At 43.0% G+C, this 17742-nt stretch overlaps 1 protein-coding gene across 1 annotated transcript; it reads left to right on the top strand.

The window, feature by feature from the left end:
• The first annotated feature begins 1123 nt into the window (after positions 1 to 1123).
• On the top strand, positions 1124 to 17152 carry ppp1r14c (protein phosphatase 1, regulatory (inhibitor) subunit 14C). Its single transcript, XM_079291444.1, has 4 exons — positions 1124 to 1436; positions 12860 to 12943; positions 13520 to 13552; positions 14803 to 17152. Exons 1-4 carry the CDS (start codon positions 1200 to 1202, stop codon positions 14875 to 14877), a joined length of 429 nt encoding a protein of 142 aa, XP_079147570.1. The 5' UTR covers positions 1124 to 1199; the 3' UTR covers positions 14878 to 17152.
• The last annotated feature ends 590 nt before the right edge of the window (positions 17153 to 17742 follow it).

The following is a 17742-nucleotide window of genomic DNA, read 5'->3' as shown; positions in this document are numbered from 1 at the left end:
TTTTTAAATGGGTGGTTGTAATTTACTGCAGAATTTTTTATTTGATTGGTGTTTAGATCTTCTTCGAAACCGAAGACAGTGAAATGTATGCTTCTCCAAAAGGGTGAGCGTCCTTATCACATGCATCTACATTGTGATCACAATGTCACTGAGTTCGGACTGGATGTTCACAGAAAATACTTTGACATTCTTTAAATATCTATAACACACAATACATGAAATGGTTCGAAAATCAAAAAGGTATGTACGTCTTTCATTATTAAAGTAAGGAAACCAATCACCAACGACTGTTATCTTGTCATAGAAGGTTATCTGACTACTCACTTTATACCTCTGATGTCAGTAGCCCGTAACTCGTGCAGACAAACCGACTCATATGTATGTGTAAATCCAGCAGGTGTCGCAATGAACTCTTCCCATGCCAGGCTGGCATCTTTGGGACACTGAATGGTCTCATTAAAAAAAAAAAGCATGCAGTTGATCCAGTTCCAGGTGTACACATCAGCCTTTTCTATACTTGTAAATCACACAAACATAAACACACGTAATTCAATAAATGAATGATAATACAAGGGGGCAGAAAAGCTTGGCTAGAATTGGGGAAAGACCCTCTGCTGACGCTTTCGAGCATCTGCACGCTCTCCAGTGCGCGCTGGTGCGCACCATTGAGGGAATTTGGCAAGCGCACTCCAAAAAAAAAAATACCCACCTTAAGAAATGATATTGTCACTGTTTAAAATATGTTTTTACTTTCTAAAATAGCTTGAGAAACTGCTGATATCATCTTTCAAATGTCAAATGCCCAACACCCCTGTTAAAATCATTGCAGAACAATGTTCTACAAATTAGAGGTACGGTCTTGTCCTGCCATGTTTTACAATTAGGCTGCGTGTCCCCTTACGAAACATAGTGCTGGAAACTCGTAATTTCACGCCACTCCACAGAGAAGGGTTTTCTATTTTTTTTAAATGGAAATAGATCTTGTTTTTTAATACCAGACAAGCGCCTGAAATGCTCATTTCTTGCAGCGTACGCTCCGCCTTCTCGGCTGTCTCCGGCGCTGCGCTTTAAATAGCAGCTGTTTAAAAGCTCCCCACCATTCTCCTGTCTGATGTGCAGCTCGCAGTCTCCCTTCAGCACAGCGGTCCCCCGAACTCAGTCACATACTTCTTAAAGAATAAGCCCGAAAACATCCCGCAATGTCGGCCGCCAGCACCGAGACCAGCGCCCCGCTGCCGACCGCCGGCAGCCGCGTCTTCTTCCAAGGTGCGCCCGTAGTTGGCTGCGTGGGGTCCGGCCCCATCACCGCCGGCGACGACCCGGTCCAGAAGAGACAGGGCAAAGTGACGGTGAAGTACGACAGGAAGGAGCTGCGGAAAAGACTCGTCCTGGAGGAGTGGATCATCGAGCAGCTCAGCGAGTTGTATGACTGTGAGGTGAGCGGATCATAGCTACATCTTAATTAAATCACGTAAGGTTAGTTAGTGGGCGCACTTGTCACCGACACCTTCAAAATCATATGGACGTCTCGGGAGACAGGTGGACAGAATGGCACACGGTGACAAGGGTCCTAAAATGGCTTAAACTCAACCTTATATCAAATTTAAACTCACTTAATATATTGCATTTGTTAATACCCGCTCTGCTTGGCAGAGTTTACACGTGCTGTATATATTGAGTCCCATTATCTGGATCAGTTTAAACTGCAGCTCATCTGTGATGTTTTCGATGCTCCGTCCTTGTCTTTGCAAAGGTAACATGCCCCCATATTTTACAGCGAACCCCATCATCCTCCATTAGACAGTCCGTGTCTCTGGTTTATTGATGTCTCTTTGTCCTCTGCAACGCTGTTACCTGCTGGCTCATGGCTGAGGCGAGAACAGCAGAGGCGTCAAAAGCGACACAAAAGCTGTCTGCTTTAATGGTGTTGCTCTTCACACTCCGACTTTGACACAATGCATTTACACGCCTCTCATCCCGCCTGTCGTTGAGGGAGAGAGACAGTGACGGCTGGTTTCACTAAATCGAGAATGAGAAGAGAGAAACCGCACGGTTGCGCCTTTTACGCACCATGTCGCCGCGATCTTTTTGGAATGTGTCCATATTCCACATTACGTTCGAGGTGTAGATTGACAAACTGCATTCTGCAGTCATCTTATACACACTGCCGCTGGTATTCACTTCTAAATCGGGTAGTCCTCGAGAGCAAAAGGCATGTGGCCATGGTCGTGTTTCAGGTTCCCTGTGTGTGTGTGAAGCGACGCTTGGAATTAATTCCGCGGTCGTTTCTGAGGCAGATTCCTGACCTTTTAAACCCATTTCACCTTTCGAGGTCCAATCTGTCGCAACACGATATTGACAGCCCCATTATTCTGCGGTCTCTTTAACATTTAACAAGGGAGGGGGGGGGGGGTTGGAGGGAGGGGGAGGGAGATGGGGGTGCAGAGAGAGATTCTATAGGTGATGTGTAAGTGCATGTGTGTGTGTTCTCCCCACAGTGTGCTCGCAGGGAGGGGGGAAGGGGGAGGATGGAGGATGGGGGGAGGTAAGGAGGGCAGTGGGTTAAGGATGTGCTGATGCTGTGACTCCTCACCAGCCAATCACCTCCTCTGGCTCTGACCCCCTTCCTCGCAACAGAGGGTCCTGCAGGCGCACGCATACTGTATGCACACATGCACACCGCCGGCATACAGTTAAGTCTGTCACCTCAGACTCCTGTCACCTCAGACTCAGCCAATCAGAGAGGAAACAGGCGGCGTGCGCGTGCGTCCACACGTGCCTGCGCACATGAAAATGCCAGAAGATGCTGTGGCTGATGCGTTTCATTTAAATATGAAGCAGAAGCCGCGTGTGGTTTTTCATTCAGGCAACACTATCGACTATGACTAAGATTGATTACAGCGTGTGCGCATGTGCAGAAGGGGAACACCTGCACAAATCTCAGCAGGACACTGAATGTCAACATCAAAGCAGTGTGGTCTGTCTCAGTAGTTTGCCTGCTGGCAATTGCAATGCAAATGATCTCCCCATGCCGAAGGCAAATAGGCTGTCCGCCATTACGATTTCCCGCAGCTTCCACCTCCCTAAACGTCACCAAAGGTTCATCGTTTTGCAGCCATCTATAACCCGAAGCTGCTGTTTTTGCAGCTGTCATCTTGTTTGCAAGCTTCCTCCTCTTTAAAGCCCTGCCGTGGTTTTCACTTAAGTTGCAAAGAGCTGCATAGCCCGTCTTGAGTGTGGACTGGTTTATATTTCAAAGCCGGATGACCTCTTGGCTGCGTGTCAGTCTGCCGTCAGCAGGTGCGCTTGATCTACAAGTCGTACGACGCCTCCCCGCGTGGATCGACTGATCTATTTGATGTTTTCGATGAGCGGACAGCGCGCATCTCAGTCGAGCAATATTCGCCTTTCTCTTCAATCTCGATTTCAGTGTATATTAACAGCAGCATGACACCTCCTCATATTGTGTCTTTCACACAGCAAATGTGATAATATCACCTGATAATCCCCCGGCTCTCTGGAATTGTTGCCAGTCTGATATCATTGCTGGCTGTTGGTAGAGAGACATGGAAGCTGGCAGCATTTCAGAGGACAGAAGGGAATGAAAGCGGTACATCATTATTTGTGGCATGTTGTCACCGTGGTGCATTGTTGAGGCTTGCTTTCATCTGTTGGTCCATGAATAGATACATGACGGCAGTGTTCGAGCAGCTGGACTTTACTGCTTTACTCATGTTTGGTCCCGTTACTGTAAACAGGAAGTCACACTCCCTTCACGCCTGTTAACACCTCCATGTCAAGACCTAAATTAGACGTGGGTGTGTATATTATTTGTGTTGACTACATGGTGTGTGATAGAGAGAGGGGGAGACTACTGGTTTGGTGTAAAGGTCAGCCTCTGTATCAATGTCAATGTCATAAGGAAACCTGATACGAGAGAGCGTCTGTGTGTGTGTGTGTGTGGGGGGGGGGGGTGATGCTGAAGGTGATGGAGTGCAGTGTGGAAGTTTGAGTCTGTTCCACAGCGAGGAGGCCAGAGCACGTGTCCGGCTGCTTTGTACAGTCGACACGCTGCAACAATAAATCTACTAAAACTGGTTTACAATTAAAAGGAATTTAATCCCACTGATGCAAGTACGATTACAGTTACACAATGGAGTAAATTACTCCTAAGACATATAACAATATTAACCCACTTTGGAAAAAACTACCTCTGGTCCCAGGACACAGCCGTCCCAGGCAACCACACGCTAAAAAGAGGCAGAAAAACACTTTAAAAGACTTAAAACACGCTAAAAAGAGGCAGAAAAACACTTTCTGTCTCCCGCCCTCATATCCGTTCACAACTCCTCCCCTTCCGTTTAACCCAATTCCTATTGGCTAACTTCCCTGTGCACATCTGTAAACGCCTGTCTTCATGACTCTTTCCCTGAGCTCCTAACACATTCAAAGACTGTCAGTTATTGCTGAATCCCTTCTATAATAATCCTTCAGTATAAACGTTAAACTTCTGCAACTTTGGCAAAAGCTTCATGTCTCAAATTCTACTTCTAGCTGCTTATCCTAAAACACTTTATGCTTATCTTAATTATGCATTTCCAAAACACTTATGATTATGACTAATTATGAATTATGAATTATTAAACACTTTTATTATATCTACTGAACACAGTTCTTTGCTCAAATTTCTTACAGCAGTAAGGGGTAAACGCAGATGAAATTGGATTTTGTCTTCAATAACAGGTAGGGGAGCATTTATCCTGTCCAAAATATGTGTCAGGTCATAGGTCAGGACAAGCAAAGACCTGAAGTACTGTCACACAAGAACGGCAAGTCCAAGAAAAAGCAAACAGATTTAAAGCATCGCCATGAGCTCAAAGTAACTAAACATCTTATTCCCGACACAGAAATCAACTTAAAAGGAGAAGGGACATTTAAAAAGACTTGATACCACTCTCATGTCTGTGTGCTGAATATTAAGCTACAGCCAGTAGCCGTTAGCTTAGCTTAGCATAAAGACTGCAGGGACGGCTGCTCTGTCTAAAGGGTAACTAAATCTGCTTTGCAAACAAAATCCCGCACACTGTCTAACTTGCAAACGTACATTTGTATGTGTTGTATCGAAACTAGATCTTATTTGGCTGCAACCAATCACCCATTTCATACCTGACATGCAAAAGCAAGGTATGAATACCAAACTCTATGGCAATCACGAATATCATATTGTACATATAGTATCATATAAAACACTGTTCAGTAGCAATCACAAATATGGCCAGAAAAAGCTTACATTAAATGGTCAGATCCCAATAAAAATGAAAGAAATCTGCATTTGTAAATAAATACAAATCTCCATAAATACAGCAAGGCGTCACAAAATGCCAACCGACAAACACTTCATCAATGAATAGATATTTGATAACAATCAAATTTGCCTCTACCCTATCAAAACCACATGCATAAAATAAAGTATAGGTCCCTATAAATAGATCCTAGCCCCAAGAGGTAATTGCAGACATATTTAGCAGATTGCATCAGGGGATGAACTTGATAATACATTAATGCCGACCAGCATCTCTACAGCGCACTAATCAACGCAGTATATGTTTTTTTTGTTTGTTTAATTCATACGAAGACTTAAGTGCCGAGCCAGAGCTAACCCCCGGTTTCCAGTCTTTATGCTAAGCTAAGCTAACACTCTGCTCGACCTAGCGTCATATGACAGGCATGACGGGGGTGTCGAGCTTCACACTGAAATCTCTTTTCACAAGATGTCAAACTATTTCTTCAAACTTGAACTATTGCCGCTGAATGTGACATTTACTTAACAAATTCATTACTTCCTCTTTCTGTATCTTTCATTGAAATTTCTTTGTCCGACTTTGGTTTTAATTTGCCTTGAGCCTCTGTCCCTCCTCCTCCTCCTCCTCCTCCTCCTCCTCCTCCTCCTCCTCCTCCTCTCTCTGGGCGATAGGATAACAGAAGGTAAGTTCTGTCAGAGATGGATCCCTTCTGCTCTCCTGGGATATGTTGCCTCTGTTCATTTGGCTGTTCAGAAGGACAGAGAGGAGAGAGGAATGCCACAGACTCGAGTGCTCCCAGTACAGCTCTTAATACAGCGCAGCCCTGGAACACAGCATCTTATTATCTCCTTCTCATTTTCTGCTCGGTTGTTGTCTGACAAAGCCACACATTAAAGATGGTGCTGCAGTGTTTTCTCCCTCGAACTCCTTCACAGTCAGTACCTCTCCTCACTCGTTGTGTTTTTGTTCACAAATGACAATTTCGAGTAATAACCACAAACGCTTTTGTATAAATGAATAGCCGTTTGGCTACTGTCCATCATTGATGCTACACACATCAGTGAATCGATCTATATCTCGATAAGAGCAGATTATTTTTGGTACTTGTTAATTATTCATGAATGATGGTCTAATAATGTAAGAAAAAGGTGCAACATGCCTTCATAGATCTCCTAAAGCTTCAAGGGATGTAGCAAATGGCAGATTGGTCACCACGGTGATGTCCGTCTGAGAGCACCTCAACACAATCAATGGAGGCTGTTGAGAAAACGACTTTACTCTGCGTGTGTGTGTGTGTGTGTGTGTGTGTGTGTGTGTGTGTGAGAGAGAACATAACAGAGCGGTACATCTGACTCTGCAGTTTCATGCGTGTGCTGTTGGGGTGCATGCTGCAGAATGAGGGACTCTGTAATGCCCTACTTTCTGATGGCTCTGCATCAATAGAGCCCCACTCAATGAAGCTTATTCATGTGTGCGAGATACACTGCCGACATGCAGCGCTCTGCCCCTCGGGCTCTGTGTGTGTGTGTGTGTGTGTGTGTGTGTGTGTTTGTGTCTATGGGTTTCTATCAACCCGTGTATTAGAGGCCCTACATGCTGTTTTTGGGTTGACGATATTCCGCTGCTCTTTGGCAGATATGGGGGTGGCGATCGGTCACGAATGGATGAGCACGAGCCCTTGTATTCAATTGTAACACACACACACTCACACACATAGGTCAATGTGCATATTTGGACCAAATGGAGCAAGAGATGGAGCATCTTCTCCTGGATAATACTAAGTCTTATGTCTGCTGCTCTCGTTCTCTGTCTAGATCATCACCTCAAGAGGGGGGTTGGTTAGTTTCCTCACTGTTTTGTGTAGGAGGGGACATCTCAAGGCGCTGGGTTTCTGTGTGCGCGATGTGAACAAAGGAATGTGCGTTTGGTTGCTGACATCAACACTGACATCCCCCCCCCCCCCCACCCTCCGAAACATCTTTATCTCTCTCAGTCTGTATCGTTGTCCCCTCCCTCCCCCCTGCTTTTCCTGTGACCTGGTCAATAACATTACACTTTACTCGCCTTTCATGTTTGTCTTGCTGGGAAGGAGGACGGCAGTGTATCACGTGAACCTCATCGGGCAGCAGAGGAGGAGTAAACGGTGCAATTCAAGCCAAGTCATTAGCAGTGGTCAATAAGTTTAGGAACAGCACACTGGGGATAAACACACACATATCGACACACAAAGGCATTACGTTACCGCTGAAGTTACGGTATTGCACGACTACTGTAGACACAGATGTGTAGGCAGACACTGCTTTATGATTCTAGGCTCCTGTTAAGCTGCAGGTTTATGGGGTGTCGTCATTATTTCCACCCTTCATTAGCCCATTAAAATGTGCATCCATCACCTACTTGATGGATGCGATTGAATTGAGTGACCAATTGAATACATCTCACTGGACTAAGCTTGATTGCCTCATTATTTTTGAAAGTGGTAGCTCCCCCGTTACAGTTAATCAGCTGAGGGTCAAAATTGTATTAAAAGAGAACGGGGCGAGGGGAATGAGCAGTGAGAAAGTGTGGGAATGAAACAGAAAATGAGGAAGAAACAATGCATGCGCGCGTGATAAACTCTGATCCAGAATGGCCACCATTAATTTAATTACAGCCAGGCTGACGGATCCACCCACTGGGAGATTTAGTCAATTTGGATGTTTGTTTTAATGGGTGACCCTGATGTGTTTGTGGATCTGGCACCGAAGGTCGTTGTGGAGTTTGTTATCTGTGCTCGGGAGGGCCGACGTTTCCCTCCCCGCCATTTAAAACTGCAGTCTGTGTCCGAGCATGTGTTGACACGTTTCACGTAGCACCTGCAGCTTCGTGAATCTGCTGCTAAACAAATCGGAGGTGTTGACAAGGCGACCTTTTAGCAAGCAGAGAGCCACCAGCTGTTGTGAACAGTTTCCCTTTGCGTAGAGATGCACTACTTTGTCAGGGACAGTTGTGTTGTGTGCTTTTTCCTTCGATGAATGCTAGCTCGGCTACAAACTGACTTTATTTCTGAGGTGAAACAAAAGTTCTACTTTGATATTTCAATCACTAGTTAGCAGCTATTATCTAATCAGGTAGATTGTGGACCTCTGTGCACGCAGGAAAAAGAAACTAAATTGCACCCGCCTAACATAATTATCTTTCTGTATAACTGGCCTCATCAATTATCCATTCAGGAAGTCTTAGCCACTGTTCAAAGCAACTGGTAGTTCCAGTTCATGCAAGTCGTCTATGAATAGGAATAACCATGAATCACTTGGCCGAGTGAAGTGATTCTCTGTCACAAGGGATTTGACTCTTTGTTCACGGAGAGTGATTGAATGGAGTCTGAATCGAGTTTGAGGTGAGTCACGGGGTCGGGCCGCTTGCACTAACTTAAATTCACCTCATTGCAGACGAACCAGACTGAAAACGCTGCCGGCTGCTTAGCTGTTGGTGAAAACAAGTCTGACACACACTTTCTCCGCACAAACACAAAAACAAACACACTGGCGGGCCTGTCTCGCTCTCTTATGCTCGCTGGCTCGCTCACAAAATCGACTGAGAGTTGCCTTCATTGCAACAAACACTTTGCTCCTTGTTATCTCTCTTGCGCACACACACACACACACACACACACACACACACACACACACACACACACACACACACTCACACACACACACACACACACTATCTTCTACACGTGAGATACACACTGACTCTTTTCCTGTTTTCATCACTATGTCTTTCTTCCATATGCAAACACACATTTGCTCTCATTGGCAACAAAGTATGCTTTTATTCTTCTGTAATACATTCTCACACACACACACACACACACAAACGCACACACACACACATTATTAATCCCATGCCCAATTTCACACTATCACATTGTAAACTAAACATAATGTTGCCAGTGCCCTCTTTTAGCACTTAAATACAGAGATCACACTTTTCTACTAACATTAAGTATGTAATATATGCACAGAGAGGTAACAATTTATAATATTATAACTTCACTCACAACCGCCACAAAAAATATTTGTTTACAATTTATTTCACTTTTTTTCTTCCTGTGAAAATCCTCAACACCACACTCAGGAACAAAGTCATTTTTCATTGTCATTTTTGAAGTATCATTTATTCGTTGTTTGTCGTGTGAATGCCCAACGTACTCAAAACACAGGAAGAGTTCAAATGTAGTTTGCAACTGACCACTTCAGGCACACTGATGATGACATTGAGGTTGTTTCCTCATCTCGGCACACGGCGTTAGGAATATCAAGCTGTATCTCCCATAAAATATCCCTCGTATCTTGTTTTTGGCATTCATGACTGCGGTCGTTATCTCAGTGCCCTGCTCACATTTTAGAACCGGCAGGTAGCTGCTGACAGGTGTAAACAAGCTGACCTTTTGAAGAAGGGGCATCCGTCTGTGAGGATTCGTTTTTTAAATTCCAGTTTGGATCTCTAATGGGTTTCATCCGTCCTCGGGGAATGAAACTCGCTCATCTTTGTCTGTGAATGTTTTTAATTCCTAAATTAAGAATGCTGTTGCTTGGCCTTTTTGAGTTTTTCCAATGAGCCACCCAAAGGACGGGGGATTTTCTCCACCCATACTGCCATAGAGCAGTAACTAGAGAAGCAGTGTAGGGGAAAGGGTTTGAAGGCATAAAACCGAAAACAATAGATGCACAAAATCTTGCAAGACAACATGATCATAAACCTCAACATTTTAAGACTCTGCAGGAAAAACCCCAACAACCCAAATTGCTGGTTAAAGGAATGGCCAATCCCTTACCCATCAACTACATGCCAAGGCCTGGTGATACTATAGGGTACTCGAAACTATAGGGTACTCGACTTTTATAGGGTAAAATCGAAAGCGTACAACTCAAAGGCAGTATCTACAGACAACACGTTTTTGTTTCTTTAGCTTTCTTGCATGAGCTAGTGTAATAAACTTATCTTTAATTGCTTATATTTAATATGTCGTTTAATGGTAGCCTACCTTAGTTTAACCGCATCAAATCATGCCAATTTCAGTCGAGGCGGCAATTACTGCTTCTCTGTAAAGCTACCATTCAGCAGGACTAGTTTATCTCGTGTTACATTTCTTTTCACGATAATTCCACAATAATTAAAATGTGCTACTTTGTTATTTATGTGGTATAACAGATGTTCGCGCATCAAAAATGATTATTCAAATTCAGAAAACGTGTCTTTCTTCCAAAATTGCAAATTTCTATGGCATCATAATTGTATATGGTGTTGAATTAATCTTAAATAATTAAGCAGCTTTATGGACTTTCTATAGAGGATCACATTGACGTGAAAATAAAAAAATAAGACAAAACCCTAATATGATACTTTTAAATGGCAACATAATCCATCCATTTAATCTCTTCTCAGATTGAAATAACTCCTCTGATGTTTTTGCATTTGCATATAACCTCAGTCCTCTGCTTCCACAGCACACACTTCTATAGATGACAGGCTTTGATGTGATGCCACAGTCCCTCAGTTCTCCGCCTTCCTTCTCTGTTTCCTTAACGAGGGGGGGGTTCAGAGCGAGACCCTCTCGCTAAGACGCTGCGAGTGATTTCAGAGGAAGAGGTCAAAGGTGACGCTCGTCTGTAGAGAGACTGAGATGCTTAAAATGCAGGTTGCGTAAATGCCTCTTAATAACGGCTCAGAGGCGAGGATGAAGGTGGGGTAGCCTTCTGTGCAAGTGTATGACGCTAAAGTGTGTGCGTGAACAAATGCAAATGAGATATGTGCAAACAAGGTTTGAGTTTACTGATGTCAAGTGGATTCTTTTAGATTAGGGATCTGTGTTTATTGCTTGTGTGAAGCATGTTTCATAGTCATCCTCGCAGTTAATGCAATAGTTATTTCATTTTCAGTCGTGCTGTCAAACATGGAGCACATAATGTACCACACTTAACACTTGTTTTTGCATTTGGTTTTGTCATTTTAAAAAGGTATAATTGTGAGCTAATTCCATTCTGTGCACATCAACCCACACTCGCAGAAAGGGAAATCACAGCGACTGCTCTTTAATGCTGAGAGCTACAAATCAAATCGTCCGTCCATCCTCTCTGTTCCCGAGTCTGAATACCGGTGCACGCTCCAGGCAAAAGCATAAAGGAGTCCTCTGAGAGCACATAAACACACATGCACACACACACATACACGGCATGATTTAAACCTAGAAGCAGTTTTAGTGTTGTGTCCTGTGCAAAGGGAACCAGGGACCATCCACCATGCACCAAAGAAGTTATTACATTCTTACTTACTGCCCAACAATCTAAAACAGCACGTGTTTTTTTTCTTGTCTAGGTTATAGCAAACCATTTTAGATCAATTTTTGATCATCAAGGAAGTGAGAAACGTTCAAACACACCAACGGCAACAAAACCGTAATATATGATCGCCTTATCGTCAGCCAGTTATTTACTTTAAACAGCTGACTGTGGTTTTGAATTGGCCGAGAGCCGATTATGATTCAACCAAATCAATAAGCTGAGAGAGATGAATGATGACTTTTTAAGTTGTTGCTTGTGAAAGATATCGGTTATGGCAAACGATTAGGTATGGTTAAGTTCAGGCCAAGATCGTTGAAAGATCGTGGTTACGGGTAATAAAAAGATACATAAACATAATTGCAGGATTGCAACGTGACGCAAATGGCGGTCTACGGTATGAAAGTCTTATTTGCAACACGCCCATTCACCCTCACCTCCCACCTCCTTCAATAAAGGATATACCACTTCCTGCATTGACAATGGATGTTTGCATTGGACGTAAATTGTGAGCTGCGGAATCATCTAATGTGGACGTATTTTCTATGTGATATTGGGGCGAGATAGCAGAGTCCATTTTCTTGCACTCATGCAGTGTGTTGTTACTGAGCAGTTGGTAAATGCCACAAATTGGACAGAGAAGCTTGCACTTGCAGATGTTTTTTTTTTGGGGCTTTAATTAAGTTTTGAAGCTACGTCAAGTGGTAGCTGGGAGGAAAGGGTTGATCCTCCCTGTGTGCCTCTTTTGCACAAGCCTTGTGGTGAAAGAAAATGAACCGGAGGAACACGGGACCTTTTGAAGTGCTGAGCAGAATACAGCCTCTAACCACCGAGCCACTAAACGGCCCTGCCCCGGGCAGCGCGGCGTAGCACAATGACATTTCCATATGATGTCTGCTCTTAACAGGCAAATATATGTTGGAGCAGTTTGGAGTGCAGAAATGTGTAAACAGTGTTTTGAATACAGAGGTGAAATGAAGGAACTAGACATGAGAGAAGTTGTAATTGGGGTTGGTTTTGGTCCGGGGTTAGTGTCTAAAAACAGAAAAAGGATGTAAAAACATGACAAGCCATTGCATCAGTGTTTTGTGAACATCATTCCAACACAAAGACTCTTTTAGATTTCCGATTTCATTTCCTGTTTGCCTCCTCTCTCTCGTGTCTGTTGTTGTCTTCCTGAGGGAAATCTGTTTCAGCAGCTCACTAACCAAGAGTGTTTTTGTGTTTCAGGAGGAAGAGATGCCAGAGGTAGAGATAGACATCGATGACCTGTTGGAGGTCAGCAGTGACGATGAAAGAGCCAGCAAACTACAGGTACACCTACACATCATCTGTGTCCACCTTAAAAGATCATTTCTGCATTTTTTAACCCAGTCCCTGTATTCCCATCTGTTTGTGTCGAAGTGAAATTCAACTTTTGAAATTGGTTCAGTATTGAGGGATTACGCTGCAGCCGCTAGCAATGTACGTCCACTGAACGCAAATACAATGTTTTTCTTTAACTTTGGCAAAAACAAGCCCTTTAATGGACTTTAATTGACTTTAATTGACGTTGAGGAGTTGCAGTGATTACATTACAGCCTGTTTAGTGGTTGCTGTCTCCCATAATACTGGACCAATTTCAAAAATGTGTCACTTGAATACAAAAACATGGGAAATAGGGTCATGTTGAAAAATACCAAAGTTACCCTTTAAGAGGTCGACAGCATGTTGTTACCATAGCCTGACATCATGCTCGCTAACCAATGACAGAGCGCGTGGAATTGTACATACATTTTACCGTTTATCTTGGTGAATAAATGAAAAATCCAAAACCTGTGAAGATAAAATTTGAAAACATCGAATCCCTCAACATCCGACTCAGTTCTTCCATTTCTGCTTTTTCCACAGGAATCATTAATAGACTGTTACAAACCAACAGAGGTGAGTATGTTTAGTGTGTCTGTCAAACAATAAAACGCTCAACATCATCGACCCAGCAGCTCGTGTGTGTAGTGACACTTACACACATTCAGTATCCTGACCTAAATACAACGAAGGGTTAAAAGGACTAAAAGCCATACACCCGCACTAACACGCAAAATAACGCACTAAATTTGTATTTATTAGTGTTTGGGTTCGGGTGAGTGGGGGTTAAGCTATTTTGGTGAGTACAGGTAGCGCAGACCAATCACATTACCTATACGGCAATCTCGTCCAGTCTCGACTCCCCATCTGTCATCTGCAAGTGTGTGTGTGTGTGTGTGTGTGTGTGTGGCATTAGGTCAGACTGTGAAAACCACTCCAAGGTCATTGGTATCCAAAGCTACACAAGTGTTCAGCCAGGTTGACAGCCACTGATACGTGTCACACCTACACGCACCTACACACCTACACACACACACGCACACACACACACACACACAGACACACACACACACACACACACTGTAATCCCTTGGGAATGGAGTAGCACAGATGCCGTTTTGAACACAATCCTTGACGGCATCAGTTGGGGGATTGACAGTGAAAGACAGAAGCAATGGAGAGAAATGTGACAAAGCTATCACAAAGAGAAGGCAACAGAGGGATGCGGCGGAATATATGAAAAGCATTTTCTTATTCTCATTTAAAGGGCAATGCCAGCATGATAGGAGTTTGTTGCTGTGTTTTTTTCTTCTCTTAATAGAATAGCAATAGTCTGACATTTTGGGAAATACACTTATTCTCTTTCTTGCCGAAAGATTGATACCACGCACATGTCTGTATGTTAAATTTGAGGTGCAAACCAGCAGTCGGGTTGGCTTAGTTCAGCATAAAGACATAAACCTGGGAAATAGCTTAGTCTGGTTTTGTCTATTTCATATAACATGTCAATTAGTTAGCTTTAGAGCTGCTGGTCGGCAGATCTTTTTACCTTCAGACAGAGCCAGGATGGGTGTTTCCACCCGTTTCTGTTTTGTATGCTAAGCTAAGCTAACTGTCTGCTAGTTGTAGATTTAGCTTCAGCGTAGAAATATGAGAGTGGTCTCAAACTTTTTGCATTTTTCTTTACTGGGAGCATTTATTAATCCGATTTTATAACTTTGTTGCATCTTGAAGTACATATTGTGACGGTGTGTTTGCTTGTGTGTCCGTGTGTGAATGTCTGTGCGCACCTGTCTTCCGAACTATTTTTTCTCTCTTCCTTGCAGAACTTCGTCCGTGACTTGCTGGGCAGGATAAGGGGAATGAGAAAACTCAGTGCGCCAACTAAGAAGGGCCTATAATAGCTGGGATGTCAACCATCAGTCAGCCATAAACGACGTCATCTCAGCTCCACATACTTAACCCACTCAACATGGACTGTCATCACACAGAATACCTTATGTAAACAGCATTAGTAACTAGTTCGCAACCTGCAAAACAGGCACCATAAACTCCATGCATACAGCACTCGTCGTTCATTTCCCAATCACGTAGAATAACAAGGTGTATTATTATATTCGACTGTTGAAAAGGTACAGGAGCAAACGGCCACAATAACATGTCAAGCCCTGGAAACATGCCAGAACTGCAACTGTGCTTTAACGTGAATACCACCTAACTCCACATCTCAGAGCCATGCTGTTGCAAGCTGATGCTGTAATCCACACAGCCACACAGATGACGTGGTAATACAATGTTTGTACTGCAGTAATTGTGAAATTAGCTGAAGCACTATGTAAACACAGTGCTTCATGATTTTGTCTTTTTTTTTTTTTTTACTGAGGTGTTTTGCTGTTACTTCTTTTAAAAAAATGTACTGTATGTTGCCATTTATTGTTCATGTGATTGAAATGTTTAAAGTCACCCTGCTTGTCCTTACTTCCGTCAGTGCTTGCAAATGTAAGGGAGCTCTGTAGTTTTATTTGAAGCACAAGGCGTTAACACATCGATTCTGTCCTTTTGCGACGTGTAAACTCTGGAAAGAGTGGGGACATTTTAGCACGCGAGGCTAAAATAGAGTGAAGATTGTTTTAGCTTTTCCCCCCACTGCTCTAGTATGCTTTTCACCACAGCAAGGCATGATGGGTGTTGCAGTTCTCTGTGCGAGGCTACAAAACCTGTATGATTGGCAGCCTTTCACCTGTAATGTCATGCGGTGTCGTCCGTTGTTCTCCCTCATCAGAATACATATCGGTTGTTTAGGTTTAAGCACACTCTGATCCACTTAACTGCTTGCCTTTATAGGACATTCAGGATCAGTTCCCTTTTTTTCTCTCAGCACTGAACCTTAACTGCTGACGACCTTAAAGGCAGATATGGTTGAGTCAGAACCTGAGGACAACTTGAAACCTTGACACTTGAAACCTGTCAGGTCCTGTAAGGGAAGGTGTGCCAAAACTGGGAGTATTGCATCTTAAATGTCATACGTCACGGCAGCATTAGTGTGACACAGCATTTCCACAGAGATTGTTTGTGGAAGATTTTAAAACATCTTAAGAGTGGGCGCAGAATTTTAAAGATGTTTAAAACTTTTCCAGATTGCAGATAATATGTTGTAATTGCATAATCCCAGGTTTAAGAGGTGGATTTAGTTGTTTATTGTTGTCTATGTGCACCAACACACTCACAAACCTGTGAGCTCTGGTACAATCATGACTCTGTTATGGGGTTGGGCCCAGTTTCACTTCCGAGCAGTCAATCGTGTACCGACCGGAATGGAGCAGACTTCAATCTGCCGTATGATGCTAACAACGGAGGAAAGAAACACTGATAAAGAGTATAGATATTATGAACTTATAATCGAACAAAAAATACATTTTTGACTAAGCTACCATGTGCGACTTTGTAGAACTTTTTTTGTGTTGAAACAACGTGACGGTCACGTTGGAGAGAATCCAGGAAAATTAAAAAAATGGTGCTGTTTTTGATGTTCTTCCCAGGTTTTTGTTGTATAAAACACATTTTCACTGTTAATTGATGCCAGAGACATGTGTCTGAAGAACCGTGTCTGTCTTTATTGATGGGGTGCATACAGTCTTAAGTGACATCCTCTTTGCATTTCCTTTCCTCAATCTGGACATGGGCACACTCGGCTAGAGGTGGTTGAAAAAGATCATGTGTTTTCTGGATCAGTGACTTGGAAGGAAAAGTTGAAGACGAAGCCATTGTAGGCAAATGAGATGCATCCAGGGCTCATGCCGAGGTACTCCATAGGATCTTCTCTTTTCAAGAAACTGTTCAGGGGTAATAGGCTGATATTTTATAATTTACGGGATCTCATGTAGAGAGTATTTTAAAAGTGTCCACACTAGAAAGCTTTACGTTTGCATGTATTTTTAAAAGTCGCATGTTGAGGGGAACATTTTGTTGGCCCAAAGCTTTTTATTTCACAAAATAATACACTTTCCTTTTTATACCTTTATTATTATTGAGACTAGAATATTCAGTTTTGCAGCTGCAGTTTTGTTTTTTCTGTACATCCACAATAAGCGTTCTTGTTTTTAAAATGTAATGTGGTGTGTGGTTTGTTTTTGCTGATAATAAAAATGCAGAAGGACTCTGTACTGTTTAAACAGATGCCTTCCCTGTGTGATTTTATTTTTTTTAATGGGTAAAGAATGTGTGTCTTTGTGTTTTATTCAAAGCAATAGTTTGACACTGGAAATGACTGGAAACAGCCTGGCTCCGTTCAAAGGTAACAAAATCTCACCGATTAACACAATACATTTTGTTTGTTTAATTTGTACAAAAACTAAAGTCTATAACGGACAAGTTTGTTTCCAGTCTTAGTGTGAAGCTAAGTTTAACCAGCTGCTGTGTGTGTGTGTGTGTGTGTGTGTGTGTGTGTGTGTGTGTGTGTGTGTGTGGTCCTTGGCAATTAACAAATTTCCTCCCTCTATCTGTCTATTTGTGCTTTTGTGTTTCTGCACAAGGGGCATATTAGAGCATCATGGTTGCCAATGTGTTCCTTCTCAGTGCCACACAATGTGGCAGTAGTTCAGTAGGACAATGTCTGATTCTGTAAAGAGCTCAGGGTATGACATTATTGCTCAATGTGCGCATGAGTAGCCTTTCTCTGCAGCATGTCTCGTCCCATATGGACTACCCTACTGTACACTGTTGCTAGGTAGAAAGTGATCTGAAATTTGAGAGGGTGCTAAGAAAGA

This window comes from Melanostigma gelatinosum (genome assembly GCF_949748355.1).
Source record: "Melanostigma gelatinosum genome assembly, chromosome: 19".
Lineage (NCBI taxonomy): Eukaryota > Metazoa > Chordata > Actinopteri > Perciformes > Zoarcidae > Melanostigma > Melanostigma gelatinosum.
This window is presented reverse-complemented; position numbering and strand designations above follow the sequence as displayed.

Bases quoted from the DNA above. Each gene is read 5' to 3' on its own strand.
- ppp1r14c (XM_079291444.1), top strand. From the start codon at position 1,200: ATGTCGGCCGCCAGCACCGAGACCAGCGCCCCGCTGCCGACCGCCGGC. The intron at 1,437-12,859 runs GTGAGCGGATCA...TTTGTGTTTCAG, and splicing joins GCGAGTTGTATGACTGTGAG to GAGGAAGAGATGCCAGAGGT. The intron at 13,553-14,802 runs GTGAGTATGTTT...TCTTCCTTGCAG, and splicing joins ACTGTTACAAACCAACAGAG to AACTTCGTCCGTGACTTGCT.